The sequence below is a fragment of the Lissotriton vulgaris genome, chromosome 4_1 (genome assembly GCF_964263255.1).
Source record: "Lissotriton vulgaris chromosome 4_1, aLisVul1.2, whole genome shotgun sequence".
NCBI classification, from domain to species: domain Eukaryota; kingdom Metazoa; phylum Chordata; class Amphibia; order Caudata; family Salamandridae; genus Lissotriton; species Lissotriton vulgaris.
Window position 1 is genome coordinate 1382243285 of NC_141691.1, and position 18273 is coordinate 1382261557.

The 18273-nt window shown below is 48.5% G+C and overlaps 1 protein-coding gene across 1 annotated transcript in view; it reads right to left on the minus strand.

Moving 5' to 3' along the window:
- The window catches only part of USP14 (ubiquitin specific peptidase 14), a 381588-nt gene that overhangs the window by 147911 nt on the left and 215404 nt on the right, over positions 1 to 18273 (minus strand). Inside the window, exon 12 of the mRNA XM_086917977.1 lies at positions 3666 to 3758. Within this exon, the coding sequence (XP_086774103.1) occupies positions 3666 to 3758 (93 nt within the window). The remainder of the gene's footprint in view (positions 1 to 3665; positions 3759 to 18273) is intronic.

Sequence of the window (18273 nt, forward strand, 5' to 3'; positions counted from 1 at the left end):
TTCGGTGATCGTGCTGGTTAAGAAGCGTGCAGGTTTTGATGATGGCCGGTCCCTCGAGGTCTCGTCGCACCCACAGATCTCAGCTGAGCTGACGATGTGGGTAGAGGTCAGAGGTGCCAGGGAAGCCGGTTCTCGTCGAGCTGGGCCGTCGGATACCTGAGGAAGGACTTGCAGCAAACCGCAGAGTTCTTAGGTGGTGCCTGCGGACGCAGGGTGACTACTCCTTAGCCACAAGGGAGAAATCTTAAGAAGAGTCTCGAAGTCCTTTCGTAGAAAGTATTCTTGATTCAAAGATGATCTAATTCGGAAGGGTCCCCGCTCCGACCTTTATCCTAAAGAAAGGGGTGGGTACATGACTAGGTCCTGCCCTAGGGGTGGGACCCGGAAGGGGGGTAGTTACACCCCTCTCCCCTGCCGGACTTACCCCAGGTCAGGGGCTGTGCGCCCCTGGAACTGGTTCTAACCGGCAGATGCGTAGTGAGCACCGGGGTGCCACTCCGCAGTCACTTTCTTGTAAAGCCCTGCCTACCCAGGATACACAAAACCCTGTCTGGGATGGTGCGAACACCGCCCCGGACAGGAAACCCTTTGTCCGAGCTCTCCTCGCTGGAAGGACTCCCAGCAGCAGGAGGTCAGACTCGTGTCTGTGGTGGCAGCATCCATTTTGTGGAGCTGAGGCTTCAGTTAACTTTAACCGGGGTTCACAGTTACGTACATGTCGTGTCCCTCTAGAAGGGCGGAATGCTAACCTCGTCCCCAGCATTGGTGAGGGGTCAGCATCCCGATTCGTATGACACCTTACTCGACATGTCTTGATAACGCGATACCGGAGTTACCAATATGGTACGCATTATCATGGAACAGCCATTGGGTCTTGGTCCCGCAAGCTGCAACCGGGCTCGGCTCGTGCCGGAGCCCCATTCACACGATTCCACGCACTCTGCCTTCAGGATTGTTAAGGCCTGCCATAGGAGTGACTGATAGGAACTCGGGTGTCCATTCTTGGGTCAGATATAGGGATACTATACCTAAAGCAACGGGCGAGTACGCCACGTTGCCCCAGCTGTCGCGCAGCCAGTTGTGTCAGATTTAGATGGCCATCCAGGGGTGGCATAATACATGCTTCAGCCCCTGGTAGGCCCTGGGTACACAGATGCCCCGAGTTACAGGGTCTGACAAGGTGGCCCAGTTCCAATTGGGTAATGCACCTAAGGTACACACATCAATTTAGCGAGAGAACAGCTAGGCTGTGGGTCTGATTAGCAGGCCCACAGCCCGAGAAAGTCGTAAACCAGTGAAACAAAAGCAAAAAATCTGAGTGATCATAGGATTGCAGACCCTACTCTCCTACAATAGGAAACACAATATGCAATTTTTTTCTATTTCTTGATTTTGAAGCAATTGCGGTACCCGCGCTTTAGCTTAAGATGTTTAAAGCTAAAGCACAGGTGCGGCCATTTAAACAAAAGTAAAGAAACAGAAAAAAAGGCATGCAGCTGTGTACAGCGCCGCAAAGAACAAAAGAAAGGCGCGGCCACAAATATGTCAGCAGAGGCATGGACATTAAAACCTTTTTTTTTTTAAATGTTGTGGGAGAGTGTGTCGTTGCAGGCAGGAGAAAGCCATGAACGAAAATAGTAATCAGAGAAAACAATTCAAATGTACCAAGTAACACCACATGTAACAAGAGGTATCCTCTAATGAGGTTCCGAGAGGAGAAAAGGCGGTACTAAGGAGGGACTGCGAAGCCTATTGACCAATGAAAAGGCACAATTTACAAAGGACAGTGACAGGAGCCAATTAAAAAGAGCGACTGAAAGTGGGGCAGAGCTTCATGCCCATATCTTTAACACAGCATGCCTCGAAAAGAGAGTGCAAGTACTGCCTAGGCGAGCCCTAAAAAGGGGCAAACCTGGTTTTATTGCATTCCACACACCAAGTTCCACAACTTTCTACTAGCCCAACATCAGAGTTCTCCACTGAAGCAGCTGCCATCTTTTTAGATATATTTATCCAATCATTCAATTTCTGCACTACAGTTATAAGCGAGAGTTAGCCAAGAGAGTTTAACACAGGCATGGTGGAAGATATAGGGTTTAGGGAGAGGTGTGGCACAGCAGCCAGGGCGGCTGACTCTGGATGGCAGGGGTCACAGTTCGAACCCCAGCCCCGGCAGCAGCTCAGCACCATGCGACTCTGGGCAATAGCTCACTTAATCTCCCCAACGGACCCCAGCGCCTTGAGACCCTTCGGGGTGAGTAGTTTGCGCTTTACAAATACCAGATTTATTTATATAGTGCAGTGGAAAGGCAGAGGCAAATTTGTTTTTTAAAGAAGAGTAACACTTAAAACTCTACACTCTGTAACCCTAGATAACCTTCCGATACCTGGTACAACTGATACAGAACCCATCACGACAAACAATCTGTTAACGGTCTAAAGAAAAAAAATAAGTGGCGCATGGAAAATGCAGGCTATAGGATATAAGTACTTGTGAGAGTTTATGTTGCCAAATATTGCCCGAATATCCCCACAAGTTGTATTAAGGAAAAAAAACAAAAAAAACCAGCAACATTTAAGTTTTCTTTGAACACTCTTTTGGAAAAATCTATCCAGGTTCCTTAATGCTCCTGGAGGATTTTTTTGATCTGTGTATGTTATCCGATAAATGCAAAACAACATTTGATGGACAGAACGCAGAACAATGTCATACATTCACCCCAGTACAGAGATCTGGGCCTAAATCCAACTGTTGTTTTTGCATTTGTCACCCCGAGTGGGACGGGTATGCTCAGATGTGAGTCCTGTGCTCTCCACGCCACTGGAGTCAAGCTATCCTGGCTGATGACAGCTGATAGCCAGAAACCGGTCCTAGGATGCTTGATTTCGGACCAAGGAAGACATGGTTTGGCAGTTCGGGCTGGACTGTTCCCATGAGGCACAGGGTCAAGGCTGATTTGCATATGCCCATGTCTGAACTGGGGTTGTATGGAGTGCAAGAAAACGATGCATTTAGGCCCAGATCTCTGTACTGGGGTGAATGTATAACATTGTTCCGCATTCTGTCCTTAAACTGTTGTTTTTTCATATGTTATTCGATAAGTATGTGATCTGGGGTTGTCTTATGTGTCTGCTGTCCCTGCCTGGCTGGTATAAATTAGTGCCTCTGATTGGGACTATAATCGCCACTGCAAGCATCATGTGCTAAGGAGCTAGGTCTGGGTTTACTCATTCTCATGAATTTTCAGCAAAAGAACAATTAGACGTCTTGAGTCTCATACTGTGGCTTCTGTGTGTGCTAAGAACTGCTTTGCTTTTCTTAAATGTATTTCATCTTTCGCCCACTCTTTCATTCAACCACAAAATGTCAATGTAGACCTTTCCAAATCATGACCTCCAATGTGTGCACTACAGATGTCAAAATTGATTATTTTGCACCTATAAACAGCAAACCAAATTCAGCCATATCAGAATGAATGACATCTTACATTAATTTTGTTAAACAGGTTTCATATCCACTTAATTAAGCATGAAGCGAAAAGGTTAACACTGTGCCTCATACATAACATTTGGAGGAGGGATGCCTTTGTGGAAACGCTTGGACAAAAGCAAAAACGTTCAGGATGGATTGATGTAAGAGAGGCTTACAGAAATAAATTACTTACCTTAAGGACTTTGGCATTTACAGACTCTTTCTCTTTGTAGAAGAAGCGCACCATTTGAATGGTAAGGTAGGAAGGCAGGCGGCGTATTTTGTTCTGAAAAAGAATTGTAATTGATTTAGAGAACCCTCCAAGATTTTGAAATCATGTTTCACTTCAACATGAAAATCTGAAGCACAATTATTTTGTAGGCAATTTCACAGAATTGAGAACGAAATGTCATGGTAGGATCTGTTTGAAAAGCGTGCAAAAAAGGTAAACATTGCTTCCTGGGACTAAGATACAAAATCTGATCATCAATATGAACTAGCTACAAATTGGAGGGAAAACTGATCAATTTAATTGCATTTCCTAAATGCCAAGTCATCTTTTGTAAAGTTGAAGGTGTGAAGGAAGCCCATTTGACAAGGTGGATATTAGCATAAAATAATCAGCCACCGTACTGTGTATAAGATCCGGCATCTTAGTCAATTTAGGACAGGATGAGTGAAGGAAAGTGCCACACCGGTTTGGACAGATTTTATCCTGAAAGAAAGTTGGACACTGTTCATGAAGCTTTCGATAGACATTACAAAGCACTCTAAAATGTGCCTAATGCTCCAACAGATGATTGTGTGGGTCTCCGAAAACTGAGGAGATTAACATGAAAGTCACATTTTATACAAGCTACAATTTTTGAATGAAGTCAAATTGAATAGCTAAGTAAAGGCAATCTGCATAATATAACCTCAACAGAACAAGAGAGACCCCACTAGTTGAATGTGTGACCGCTCTAGGTAGGAAGAGGTGGAGCTGAAAAAAAGCCTGTCTTGTCATTAAACAGTAAAAAAAAAAAAAACTATTCTGACCCAATTAGAGAGAAACAACTCAAACTAGGTGGCTTATCCCCTTTTCCATCTTTACATGCATAGTTACTGGGTTTTATCGTGGAACTTCCAGGATATGATGAATAATCATGAACAGGATAGTAAAATTATGAATATACTACTTCAACTCACTCAAGAAAATCACCCACTACCACCTAGCAATTTATGCACAGTGGTGCAAGAATTAGTCATTTCACATTATAACTACAGGAATATTGTGCTCACTGGGTCTTCCTCAATTCTCACGGGCCCCTCAAAAAGGCATGCTTATCTCTCATGGCAGATACACTTCAACAAAAGTAAAACATTTAACCATGTTCTCTCAGTCAATGCATTGGATTGGCTGCTTCTTTGTCCACATACAGAACTCTTCAGCTGAAAAAACACAACACCTACCTGTACATTCTACTGACTCACAAATTTTAAAGTGTTTCATGAGCAGATCACTCTACCTCAAAAAAAACTTTCATCTAACAATCTCTGAAACACTGGAGTACAGACTGATCCTGGACTCCTTCCCATCAACCTGGGAATGAGAATGATTTGAGCAGTCAATGATGTCCTTCAGCAGTAATAAAAAAAAAAATCTATCATTACACAACTTGAGAGGCGCTAACTTTACATCATTCTTACTAGAAATGTGTCAACTGTTTTAAATGCTTCCCCACTTACACTGTTGATACGTTTCATATTTGGATGTTCTGTCTTAATAGGGCACTGTAAAGGACATATGACATGATTTATGTTATTGGACATTAGAAAATGTTTTAATGATTTTATTTATTATTTAATTATGTATTCATTCTGATAATTTATCGAAGCTACCATGAACTTTAACTTTGAAATCACGGATACTGGTAAAGACCTCAGTTTCAGTTCTCGATCCATCACCACTCTTCCAATACTCTCCTCACCACCAATTTATGATGTATGTAATAATTTGGTCTCAGTTTCCATTAGAATGTTTTCTTTTTAGAGGATGGATGTCCCTTCAAGACATGAATGAGCTTTAAAATGAGTACATAAAATTTAAATAAATAAATTCATGGTGAATCATTTAAACTTCATTAAAACAAAGAGGTAAACCAATAAACTGGAAAAGAGAAGGGAATCAAACGATCATGAATCTCTGATTTACTTTGGATGGAGGCAACAGATATTCAACTACGTGGATCAAGTGGAAATGCAATTAATGACTCACTGAGAAGAGTTTTGATGGGTGCCTGCCTGCATTCCGATCTCCCGGCTGGTCCCTGGTTTCCAAGGCGACGGAAGCTTCCAAAACTGGTGAGTAAGCTGGTTGCCTCTTTCCCCACCTTCCTCCTGATTGGTGTATGTGAATGCTAGGATTCATGTTTGTAATTGGGTGAGGTTTGTGTGTGGATGGGGCGAGTGTGAGGGCTGTGAGTGAGTATCCTAGATACTGGTGCTGTAGATTTTCAGTGTCTTCGCCTTTCCTCGGCAGAGAGGTGGTCATGCATTAAGCCCCAACATTGTGAGCTTCCTTTTGGTGGCTTCTTGTTTGTTACAAAGCCCTAAGAATGGACATTCTCTCTCCCAACACTGCCCCGTAAGTGTTGCACGGCTCCAGCAGTGTGTGTGTGCGGGAGGGGGGGGGGGGAGAGGGACTGCTGTGGCTTCAAGCGCTACAGAACTCTAGGAGTGCGCACTTTCTCCCAGCAGCATTGGAAAATACACGTTTACCCGAATTCAGAAGCAGAGTCCTTTGTGTTTCGGCAAAATTCTGCAAAGTCTTTATTGTAAACCTTCTCTGGAGCTGTGGTCTGCTCTCTTCTGCTCCCCCTTCCTCCTCTTGCAGAAACACATAGATGATACACATTGGGAAAAGAAGAGTATTCCTCCCTGTGTCTCGGATTACCGGCTTCAGAGGAGTCAGGGGTTGGCATTTTGCAATGTAAGGTGTGCTTACCTTTATCTACGGACCCGTTCCTCAGCATAATTTACTCAACTATCACAGGTAAAGTGAAGGTAGAAAGGGACGTGTTTTAGTATTCAGGAAGAATGGCGCACAAGCAGTATTAACGTAATGTGTCTGTTGAGTAGCTTAATGGAATGGTGCAGCCGGAAGGGAACACCCTTACAAACCCCTTAATCTGCATAGAAAACTACACAATTTGCAATTAATATGGAACCTGCGCACACATATATAGTCATAGATCTAATTAGCACAATTTTTCTAAGAAGCAATAATACAATCCAGGCGGTGGAATCTTTGTTCTTCATCTGGTCTGTTTTTAATCAAGCGGATGGTATAATTGTACAAACAGCCAGCCGACACGTGTTTCGTTGTTGAAAACTGTGTTCAACAATTCTTCAGGGCTCTATGGCTGGATCACAAAACTTTGTTGGGCCTTCCTCCGGTGATAATTCCAACCCGTTGGGGTAACCAAAAAGACTTAGCGTTTAGAGTGCTGAAGGTAAGTATACCAGCTATATGTTGGCAGTTATATTGTGGACGCAGAGTGATCCCAAAAACCGCGTAGGGTAATGTACAGGATCGGTAAAATTTCAACATGAAATCACGATATCAATGCGGCAGGAAAACAACCGGTCGTGCCCTCCTAAAAGACCCGCCTCTTCCAGATAAATAGCTTTCCCCTCTGTGTCTCTTTCACAGTCTCGTGTCGGCTGGCTGTTTGTACACTTACACCATCCGCTTGATTAAAACAGACAAGATAAAGAACAAAGATTCCACCGCCTGGATTGTATAATTGCTTCTTAGAAAAATTGTGACCATTGGATCTATGACTATATATATATATATGTGAGCGCAGGTTCAATATTAATTACAGGTGAAGTGAAGGTCACGACCATGCTGCACACAGCTCAGATGCGTGTGCTTGGTCCATTTGTACCGTCCTCCTTCCCACTCTCTGGGAGTCTGGCTGCAGTGAAGGCTGCAGAGGATGTGGCCTGGTGACCTGTCTGCCGCGCGAGGGACCGCGTCGCCCGTCTGCCGCGCGAGGGACCGCGTCGCCCGTCTGCCGCGCGAGGGACCGCGTCGCCCGTCTGCCGCGCGAGGGACCGCGTCGCCCGTCTGCCGCGCGAGGGACCGCGTCGCCCGTCTGCCGCGCGAGGGACCGCGTCGCCCGTCTGCCGCGCGAGGGACCGCGTCGCCCGTCTGCCGCGCGAGGGACCGCGTCGCCCGTCTGCCGCGCGAGGGACCGCGTCGCCCGTCTGCCGCGCGAGGGACCGCGTCGCCCGTCTGCCGCGCGAGGGACCGCGTCGCCCGTCTGCCGCGCGAGGGACCGCGTCGCCCGTCTGCCGCGCGAGGGACCGCGTCGCCCGTCTGCCGCGCGAGGGACCGCGTCGCCCGTCTGCCGCGCGAGGGACCGCGTCGCCCGTCTGCCGCGCGAGGGACCGCGTCGCCCGTCTGCCGCGCGAGGGACAGCGTCGCCCGTCTGCCGCGCGAGGGACAGCGTCGCCCGTCTGCCGCGCGAGGGACAGCGTCGCCCGTCTGCCGCGCGAGGGACAGCGTCGCCCGTCTGCCGCGCGAGGGACAGCGTCGCCCGTCTGCCGCGCGAGGGACAGCGTCGCCCGTCTGCCGCGCGAGGGACAGCGTCGCCCGTCTTCCGCGCGAGGGACAGCGTCGCCTGTCTTCAGCGCGAGGGACCGCGTCGCCTGTCTTCAGCGCGAGGGACCGCGTCGCCTGTCTTCAGCGCGAGGGACCGCGTCGCCAGTCTTCAGCGCGAGGGACCGCGTCGCCTGTCTTCAGCGCGAGGGACCGCGTCGCCTGTCTTCAGCGCGAGGGACCGCGTCGCCTGTCTTCAGCAAGGAGGGACCGCGTCGCCTGTCTTCAGCAAGGAGGGACCGCGTCGCCTGTCTTCAGCAGGAGGGACCGCGTCGCCTGTCTTCAGCAGGAGTGACCGTGTCGCCTGTCTTCAGCAGGAGTGACCGTGTCGCCTGTCTTCAGCAGGAGTGACCGTGTCGCCTGTCTTCAGCAGGAGTGACCGTGTCGCCTGTCTTCAGCAGGAGTGACCGTGTCGCCTGTCTTCAGCAGGAGTGACCGTGTCGCCTGTCTTCAGCAGGAGTGACCGTGTCGCCTGTCTTCAGCAGGAGTGACCGTGTGTGACAGTGTCGCCTGTCTTCAGCATGAGTGACAGTGTCTCCCGTATTCAGCATGAGTGTGCGAGTGTTGCCTGTCTTCAGCTGAGTGACAGTGTGTGACAGGGTCGCCTGCCTTCAGCATGAGTAACAGTGTGTAACTACTTCCATGTTTACATTTTTTCAATAAAAGGCATTGTCATTTACAATGCCAATAGCTCAAACTCTTGCAAATGAGAGACCTAGTGCATTGCAAATGCTTGTTATACGTGAAAGTGCTCTTCCTTTAGTGGCAAGTTTGGGTGTGTGGCCCTAATCAGGGGTAAGTGGGTTAATGTAAGAATGAGGCAACGGATGCAACAACAAGCAGGCGAGTAGTCTTTGAACTAGAATCTGAATAGTTGGGGTTCCTTGTTTCTCCTGAACCATAGCACTTTGTCCTCCGGCAGATTGTTCAAAAGTATAGAAACAAGACATGAGAAGATTTAGTTCAGTGTTTTCTAGATTTTTATTTTTTACCTTTTGTGATTTTTAGGATTAACCAGAGTTTGCTTCTAGAAGATAGTTCCTTCAGTAGTCATACCTTTTTTCTTTCAAATAGCTGGTTAGGCCAAGGTGTAGGGCATTTTGGGTGACACAGGCCAGTCTAAAGTGAATTCTGCCATCTATGCTAGCTTTTTTGTCTAATGTTAACTGTTCTGGGAACACCATATGTAGTCATCTGTAAATGTTTAAAGAGAACTCCATTTCAGAAATTGAATATTACGGCTCGTATAAGGCCTTCTTGTCAGGAATTACTAATGTATGCAGCTCCCTTGTCCCCAGACTGGATTCGACGTTCCATCAAAAGTGCTTACTCTATATCACTGATATCCCCTCGCTACCTCCTCTTCTGTTGTGGCCAAAGAGAGTACAGACTATTTCCCTCAGACACTGTCCACAGGTCACAAACGCTGCGCGGCATCACAGAGGCCAGAGCATGGGTAATGCTAAGCTTGGCCTGGATTCCTGGTGTTCTAGTCCCACTCCTCCACTGCCATCCCAGTCTCGTAGATCATGGCTATATGTGGGTCCGGTGGCGGGTTAGTTCACTCCTCCACAGACTTTCCCCAGTCTCCTAAATCATGGCTGTACGTGGGTACGGTGGCAGGTTAGTTCTGTGGCTGTGGGGCCTTCTCCTGTTACACAAACGTTCATGCCCTTTAATGTGGCCTCATTGCTAGGGCAGTCGACCTCGGAGCTGGGAAACAGAGTTCAAGTCTTGGCAGGGACGCTCAACATCCTGTGATTCTGTGCAAATCACTTAATCGCCTTGTGCCTAACAAAAATGAATGTGTCAGTCTGTAACATAACTGGTGCTCATGTAAAGCACTCTGATAACTTCAGGTCTAGTTCGCGCTACATAAAACTCCCCTCCCCCAAAAATTTGTAATTGCAACACCCTTCACTCTAAATAATCTTGCAGTCTTCGCAGAAAGGACACTGGATGTGATGAGCTGAGCGCTATCCATTTTGCCTAAGCTAAAGTTCCATCAGCATGGGTTCAATCAGTAATACAAAAGGGGATGATGGACGGAGCGCTCGAGCAAATCAAACACTCACCCCCAGTCAACCGATCTGGGTTTAATCCATCACCATTCTTTAGCTCACTCCGCCACCCCAGTTCAGACATGGCCATATGCAAATCAGTCTGACCCTGTGCCTCATGGGAACAGTCCATCCCGAACTGCCAAGCCATGTCTTCCCTGGACCGGACACCAGCATCCTAGGACCAGTTTCGGATTCATAATCCTCATTGTCCAGGCTATCTTGAAACCATTGGCAAAGTGAGCAAGGGACTCACGTCTGAGCATACCCTGCAAATTTAGGGCGAACAAAGCGATACAAAAGGGGATGATGGACGGAGCGTTTGAGCAAATCAAACACTCACCCCCAGTCAACCGATCTGGGTTTAATCCATCACCATTCTTTAGCTCACTCAGACACCCCAGTTCAGACATGGCCATATGCAAATCAGTCTGACCCTGTGCCTCATGGGAACAGTCCATCCCGAACTGCCAAGCCATGTCTTCCCTGGGCCGGAAACAAGCCTCCTAGGACCGGTTTCAGATTCATAATCCTCATCAGCCAAGCTATCTTGAATCCAGTGGCAAAGTGAGCAAGGGACTCACGTCTGAGCATACCCTGCCAACTTAGGGCGAACAAAGCGATACAAAAGGGGATGATGGACGGAGCGTTTGAGCAAATCAAACACTCACCCCCAGTGAACCGATCTGGGTTTAATCCATCACCATTCTTTAGCTCACTCTGCCACCCCAGTTCAGACATGGCCATATGCAAATAAGTCTGACCCTGTGCCTCATGGCAACAGTCCAGCCAGAACTGCCAAGCCATTTCTTCCCTGAACCGGAAACAAGCATCCTGGGACCGGTTTTGGATTCATAATCCTCATCAGCCAGGCTATCTTAAATCCAGTGGCACAGTGAGCAAGGGACTCACGTCTGAGCATACCCTGCCAACTTAGGGCGAACAAAGCGATACAAAAGGGAATGATGAAAGGAGCATTTGAGCAAATAAAATACTCACCCCAAGTCAACCGATCTGGGTTTAATCCATCGCCATTCTTTAGCTCATTCCGATGGATTTAGGCCAAGATCTCTGTACTGGGGTGAATGTATGACATTGTTCTGCAATCTGTCCATCAACTGTTAATGCATGGGTTCACTCAGTAGGCAGGAACATGGGCATCAGACAGGAGACCAAAACAGCACCAGTGAGAGTGAAGTAGGCCCCCTAATTAAAGCACAGCAATTCGCAACATTTCAGCGCCGTCTCTGGACACACTGATAGCAGATGGACTTCTCCTGCTGTACCCCTCGTTGGCTTGGACAGGGGATTCCTCTCTGATCCATTCATGGCACAGATGGAGTAGTTTCTGTCCTGTAACTCCAGTTCTGTAGTAGGGGTATCTCGGTTATAGCCATAATCTAGTGAATAGTCCCGCCCATGTGCGTGGACCCCGGCAATCAAAAATAATCTCTTAAATTGTCAAATCATGCAGAAACTGCAATGAGACATTTGAGAGAATTTAAAGACAAATAATGCAGCCTATATCCACAGGCTACACTGTCCAGTACTTCAACTAGAAATTCCACCAAACAACACCACACACACAACACAGCCTGCCTAGTTTCTACCATAGAGAAACTTGCCTCTACCAGTAAAAGACTCTGGAATGATAGCGAGGAAGGCATGGACAGACAAGCCCCATAGGCTGCCATTATGTGGCTTAAATAGGATACTGTGCCTTTAAGAGAACTTTCCAGAACTTTCTCCCAGTATCCCAGGATGCACAGCAGGTCCCTTTTACTTTCAGTTCTTTTTGAAGGCGTCGCACGCCAGACCTGTAGCATTCCTTACATGAATAATTATCTCCACCGGGGAGGAGGGCGGGCGCTTATGACTAGAACAGAGATACCCCTACTACAGAACTGGAGTTACAGGACAGAAACTACTCCTTCTGTAGTAGGGGATCTCTGTGTATAGTCATAATCTAGTGAATAGAATGGTAAGCCCATCCCCACACCAAAGCGGCGGTGGAGAAAAGAAATTAACACCACTATTGTGCGAACAAATTATGCAGCGAAGCCTGTCCAACCTGAGCATCTGCCCTGGCATCAGTGTCCAGACAGTAATGCTTAGCAAAGGTATGAACCGACTTCCAAGTGGCCGCCTTGCAGATCTCTGCAATCGGAACATTATGGAGCAAAGCTGTCGTGGCAGCCTTTCCCCTGGTGGAATGAGCCTTAGGTTTACCCCCTAAGGTCTTATTAGCTTTTTGGTAACACAACTGTATGCAGGACACATTCCACCTAGAGATGGCCTGCTTAGAGGTAGCAAGACCTGTCCTGACCGATCCATAATTGACAAATAATTGGTCTGACCTATGAATATCTTTGGTTTTATCCAGATAAAATTTCAACACCCTCCTAACATCCAGGGAATGTAGAGACCTTTCCGCTGGAGATGAAGGATTCTGAAATACGTAGGCAACATTATGGTCTGGTTGACATGAAAATCTGAAATAACCTTGGGAAGAAATTTAGGGTGAGTACGCATAACAACCTTAGCAGCATGAAATACAGTATAAGGTTCTTGGCAACACAACGCCTGAATTTCACTCACCCTGCGGGCCGATGTAATGGCCACAAGGAACGCCGCCTTCCAGGACAGGTGCTGCAACGAAGCCTTATGAATAGGTTCAAAAGGCTCCTTCATCAATCTGGACAGCACCACATTCAATTCCCATGAAGGCGAAGGAAGCCTGACAGGAGGGAACACTTTCTTCAAGCCTTCCAAAAAATCTTTGATCACAGGGATCTGGAAGAAGGAAGTCTGTGAAGGGCATTTCCTGTAGGCAGTCAATGCAGCAAGATGAACCTTAATAGAATGAACATTAAGGCCAGACTGCGCCAAATGTAGAAGGTAAGGAAGGATGACATCTTCCTTGCACGTCGTCGGGTCATAGTTCTTAGACTGGCACCAGATACAGAACCTCTTCCACTTGTAAGCATAGGAAGTCAGAGTGGAAGGTCTCTTAGACTCCTTCAGTATGTCCATGCAATCCTCGGGCAGATTTAGATGGCCATATTGCACTATCTCAGGAGCCATGCCGCCAAACTCAAAGACGATAGGTTGGGGTGCAACATCTGCCCCCCGAACTTTGTGAGAAGGTCCGGCCTGCACGGCAGCCGAATGTGAGGAAGGAGAGACCGGTGAAGCAGGTCCGTGAACCACCACTGTCTGGGCCATTCCGGGGCAATGAGTATCATCCGAGCCCTGGACCGGGCCAGCTTGATGAGCACCGCCGGAATCAGGGGAATGGGTGCAAAAGCGTACAGAAAGCTGTTCGACCAGTTGATCCATAACGCATTCCCCAGCGTCCCCTGCTGGTAGTACCTGGAGCGAAGTCTCGGCATTTGCTGTTTTCGGCAGTGGCGATCAGATCTACGTCTGGAGTCCCCCACCTTGCGAAGACTTCTCCTAGTACTTCGTCGTTTATGACCCATTCGTGGTTTTCCTGAATCAGTCTGCTCAGTGCGTCCGCCTGAACATTCTGCACACCTGGCAGATGGGTAGCCGTTATCGTCAGTCTTCTGGCCAGAAGCCAGTGCCAGATCGCCTGCGCCTCCTGTGACAGAGTGCGTGATCTCGAACCCCCCTGCTTGTTGAAATACATTGTGGTCGTATTGTCCGTCTGTACAAGCAGAGAGTTGGTCTGGAAGGACGGATGAAAGGCCTTCAGTGCCAAGTGAACAGCTCTGAGTTCCAGGAAATTGATGTGATACGTGGCCTCCATCGGGGACCAGGTTCCTTGAATCTGCAGGCTTCCGGAGTGCGCTCCCCAGCCGTGGAGAGACGCATCCGTCACAATAGTCTGCGTGGGAATGTCCTTGCGGAAGGGAACCCATCTGAGGAGATTTTCCGCTGAACACCACCACTTCAGAGACTGAAGAGCATGCAGAGACCGTCGTATCTTGTCGTCCCAAGATCCTTTCCTCTGATCCCACTGGTCTTCCAAGCACTCCTGCAGCGGTCTCATGTGCAGCCGTGCGTGTGGCGTCAGGAAGATACAAGAGGCCATCGATCCCAGTAGAGAAGACACCGTCCTCAATGTTGTAGATGGAGTCGTCATAAGAGCCTGAGCCTTCCGAAGGAGTGATAATCGTCGCTCTTCCGAAGGAGACACGCTTGACAGCGTATTGATGGAGGCTCCCAAGTACTATATGCATTGGACCGGAGTCGGGACAGACTTGGACATGTTGATGTGCAACCCCAGCTTGTTCAAGAGAATGCACGTCTTCTGGAAGTGTGCTCGAGCTTCCGAGAAGGAGGCCTTGATCAACCAATCGTCCAGGTACGGGTAGACAAACACCTTGTTCTTCCTCAGGTGTGCCGCCACAACCGCCATACACTTCGAGAACGTTCTCGGCGCAGACTTTAGTCCGAATGGGAGTACTGTGTATTGATAATGATTGGTGCAGACTTGGAACCGCAGGAACTTCCTGTGTTTGTGTGCAATGGGCACATGGAAGTACGCATCCTGTAGGTCTATAGCACATAGCCAGTCTCCCTGTTGCAACTGAGGATGAATCTGATGCAACAACAGCATGCAAAACTTTTCTCTGCGAATCCATCTGTTTGCCTGTCGCAAGTCCAGAATGGGCCTGAACTCGTTCTTGTCCTTGTGAACCAGGAAGTACCGGGAGTACAGACCTCTTCCTCTCTGAGACAGAGGTACGTCTTCTATCGCCCTTTTCCTTAACAGGATATCTGCCTCCGCCTGAAGCTCGCGCAGTTGAAACTGTGAGCTGACCGGTGGAATTGCTGGAGGCGGGCTGGTGAACCGAAGACTGTATCCATTGCAAACAATATTCAGCACCCACTTGTCCCGAGTAATTTTTCTCCACTCTACCAGAAAAAATTGAATGCTTCCCCCTACGGGAGTGGGTAACAGATCCGGGGGAAGGAGTAGTTTCTGTCCTGTAATTCCAGTTCTGTAGTAGGGGTATCTCTGTTATAGTCATAATCTAGTGAATAGTCCCGCCCACGTGCGTGGACCCCGGCAATCAAAAATAATCTCTTAAGTTGTCAAAATAATGCAGAAACTGCAAAGACACAAGAGAGAATTTAAAGACAAATAATGCAGCCTATATCCACAGGCTACACTGTCCAGTACTTCAACCAGAAATTCCACCAAAAAAACACCACACATAAAACAGCCTGCAGTTTCTACCATAGAGAAACCTGCCTCCCAAAGTCAAAGACTCTGGAATGATAGAGAGGAAGGTAGGGACAGACAAGCCCCATAGGCTGCCATTATGTGGCTTAAATAGGATACTGTGCCTTTAAGAGAACTTTCCAGAACTTCTCCCAGTATCCCAGAATGCATAGCAGGTCCCTCTACTTTCAGTTCTTTTTGAAGGCGAAGCACGCCAGACCTGTCGCATTCTTTACATGATGAAAAATCTCCACCGGGGAGGAGGGCGGGCGCTTATGACTATAACAGAGATACCCCTACTACAGAACTGGAGTTACAGGACAGAAACTACTCCTTCTGTAGTAGGGGATCTCTGTGTATAGTCATAATCTAGTGAATAGAATGGCAAGCCCATCCCCACACCAAAGCGGCGGTGGAGAAAAGAAATTAACACCACTATTGTGCGAACAAATTATGCAGCGAAGCCTGTCCAACCTGAGCGTCTGCTCTGGCGTCAGTGTCCAGGAAGTAATGTTTAGCAAAGGTATGAACCGACTTCCAAGTGGCTGCCTTGCATATTTCAGCAATCGGCACGTTACGGAGCAGAGCCGTCGTGGCAGCTTTGCCCCTGGTGGAATGAGCCTTAGGCTTACCTCCTAAGGTCTTATTAGCTTTCTGATAACACAATTGTATGCAGGACACAATCCACCTAGAAATGGACTGCTTAGAGGTCGCAAGACCCGTCCTGACCGATCCATAATTGATAAACAACTGGTCAGACCTACGAATATCTTTGGTTTTATCCAGATAAAATTTCAACACCCTCCTCACATCCAGGGAATGGAGAGGCCTCTCCGCTGGGGATGAAGGGTTCTGAAAAAACGTAGGCAACGTTATAGTCTGGTTGACATGAAAATCAGAAATAACCTTGGGAAGAAATTTAGGGTGAGTACGCATAACAACCTTAGCAGCATGAAATACAGTATAAGGTTCATTACAACACAACGCCTGAATTTCACTCACCCTGCAGGCCGATGTAATGGCCACGAGGAACGCCGCCTTCCAGGACAGGTGCTGCAACGAAGCCTTATGAATAGGTTCAAAAGGCTCCTTCATCAATCTGGACAGCACCACATTCAACTCCCATGAAGGCGAGGGAAGCCTGACAGGAGGGAATACTTTCTTCAAACCTTCCAGAAAATCTTTGATCACAGGGATCTGGAAAAAGGAAGTCTGTGAAGGGCATTTCCTGTAGGCAGTCAACGCAGCAAGATGCACCTTAATGGAATGGACATTAAGGCCAGACTGCGCCAAATGTAAAAGGTAAGGAAGAATGACATCTTCCTTGCAGGTCGTAGGATCATGGTTCTTAGACTGGCACCAGATACAATACCTCTTCCACTTATAAGCATATGACGTCCGAGTGGAAGGTCTCTTAGACTCCTTCAGTATGTCCATGCAATCATCGGGCAGATTCAGATGGCCATATTGCACTATCTCAGGAGCCATGCCGCCAAACTCAAAGACGAGAGGTTGGGGTGCAACATCCGCCCCCCGAACTTCGTGAGAAGGTCCGGCCTGCACGGCAACCGAATGTGAGGAAGGAGAGACCGGTGAAGCAGGTCCGTGAACCACCACTGCCTGGGCCACTCCGGGGCGATGAGAATCATACGAGCTCTGGACCGGGCCAGCTTGATGAGCACCGCCGGAATCAGGGGAATGGGGGAAAAGCGTACAGAACACTGTTCGTCCAGTTGATCCATAACGCATTCCCCAGCGTCCCTTGTTGGAAGTACCTGGAGGCGAAGTCTCTGCACTTGCTGTTTTCGGCGGTGGCGAACAAATCTACGTCTGGAGTTCCCCACCTTGCGAAGGCTTCTCCTAGTACTTCGTCGTTTATGACCCATTCGTGGTTTTCCTGGAGCAGTCTGCTCAGTGCGTCTGCCTGAACATTCTGCACACCTGGTAGATGGGTGGCCGTTATCGTCAGTCCTCTGGCTAGGAGCCAGTGCCAGATCGTCTGCGCCTCCTGTGACAGAGTGCGCGATCTCGAGCCCCCCTGCTTGTTGAGGTAATACATCGTGGTGGTATTGTCCGTCTGTACAAGCAGAGAGTTGGTCCGGAAGGACGGAAGAAAGGCCTTCAGCGCCAAGTGAACAGCCCTGAGTTCCAGGAAATTGATGTGATACGTGGTCTCCATCGGTGACCACGTGCCTTGAATCTGTAGAGTCCCGGAGTGCGCTCCCCATCCCAGAAGAGACGCATCCGTCACGACAGTCTGTGTGGGAATGTCCTTGTGAAAGGGAACCCCTCTGAGAAGATTCTCCGCCGAACACCACCACTTCAGAGACTGAAGAGCATGCAGCGACAGTCGAATCTTGTCGTCCCAAGATCCTTTCCTCTGATCCCACTGGTCCTCCAAGCACTCCTGCAGCGGTCTCATGTGCAGCCGTGCGTGTGGCGTCAGGAAGATACAAGAGGCCATCGATCCCAGTAGAGCAGACACCGTCCTCACTGTTGTAGATGGAGTCGTCATAAGAGCCTGAGCCTTCCGAAGGAGTGATAATCGTCGCTCTTCCGAAGGAGACACGCTTGCCGACAGCGTATTGATGGAGGCTCCCAAGTACTGTATGCATTGGACCGGAGTCGGGACAGACTTGGCCATGTTGATGTGCAGCCCCAGCTTGTTCAAGAGAACGCACGTCTTCTGGAAGTGTGCTCGCGCTTCCGAGAAGGAGGATGCCTTGATCAACCAATCGTCCAAGTACGGGTAGACGAACACCTTGTGCTTCCTCAGGTGCGCTGCTACCACCGCCATGCACTTCGAGAACGTTCTCGGCGCAGACTTCAGTCCGAATGGGAGTACTGTGTATTGATAGTGATTGGTGCCGACTTGGAACCGCAGGAACTTCCTGTGTTT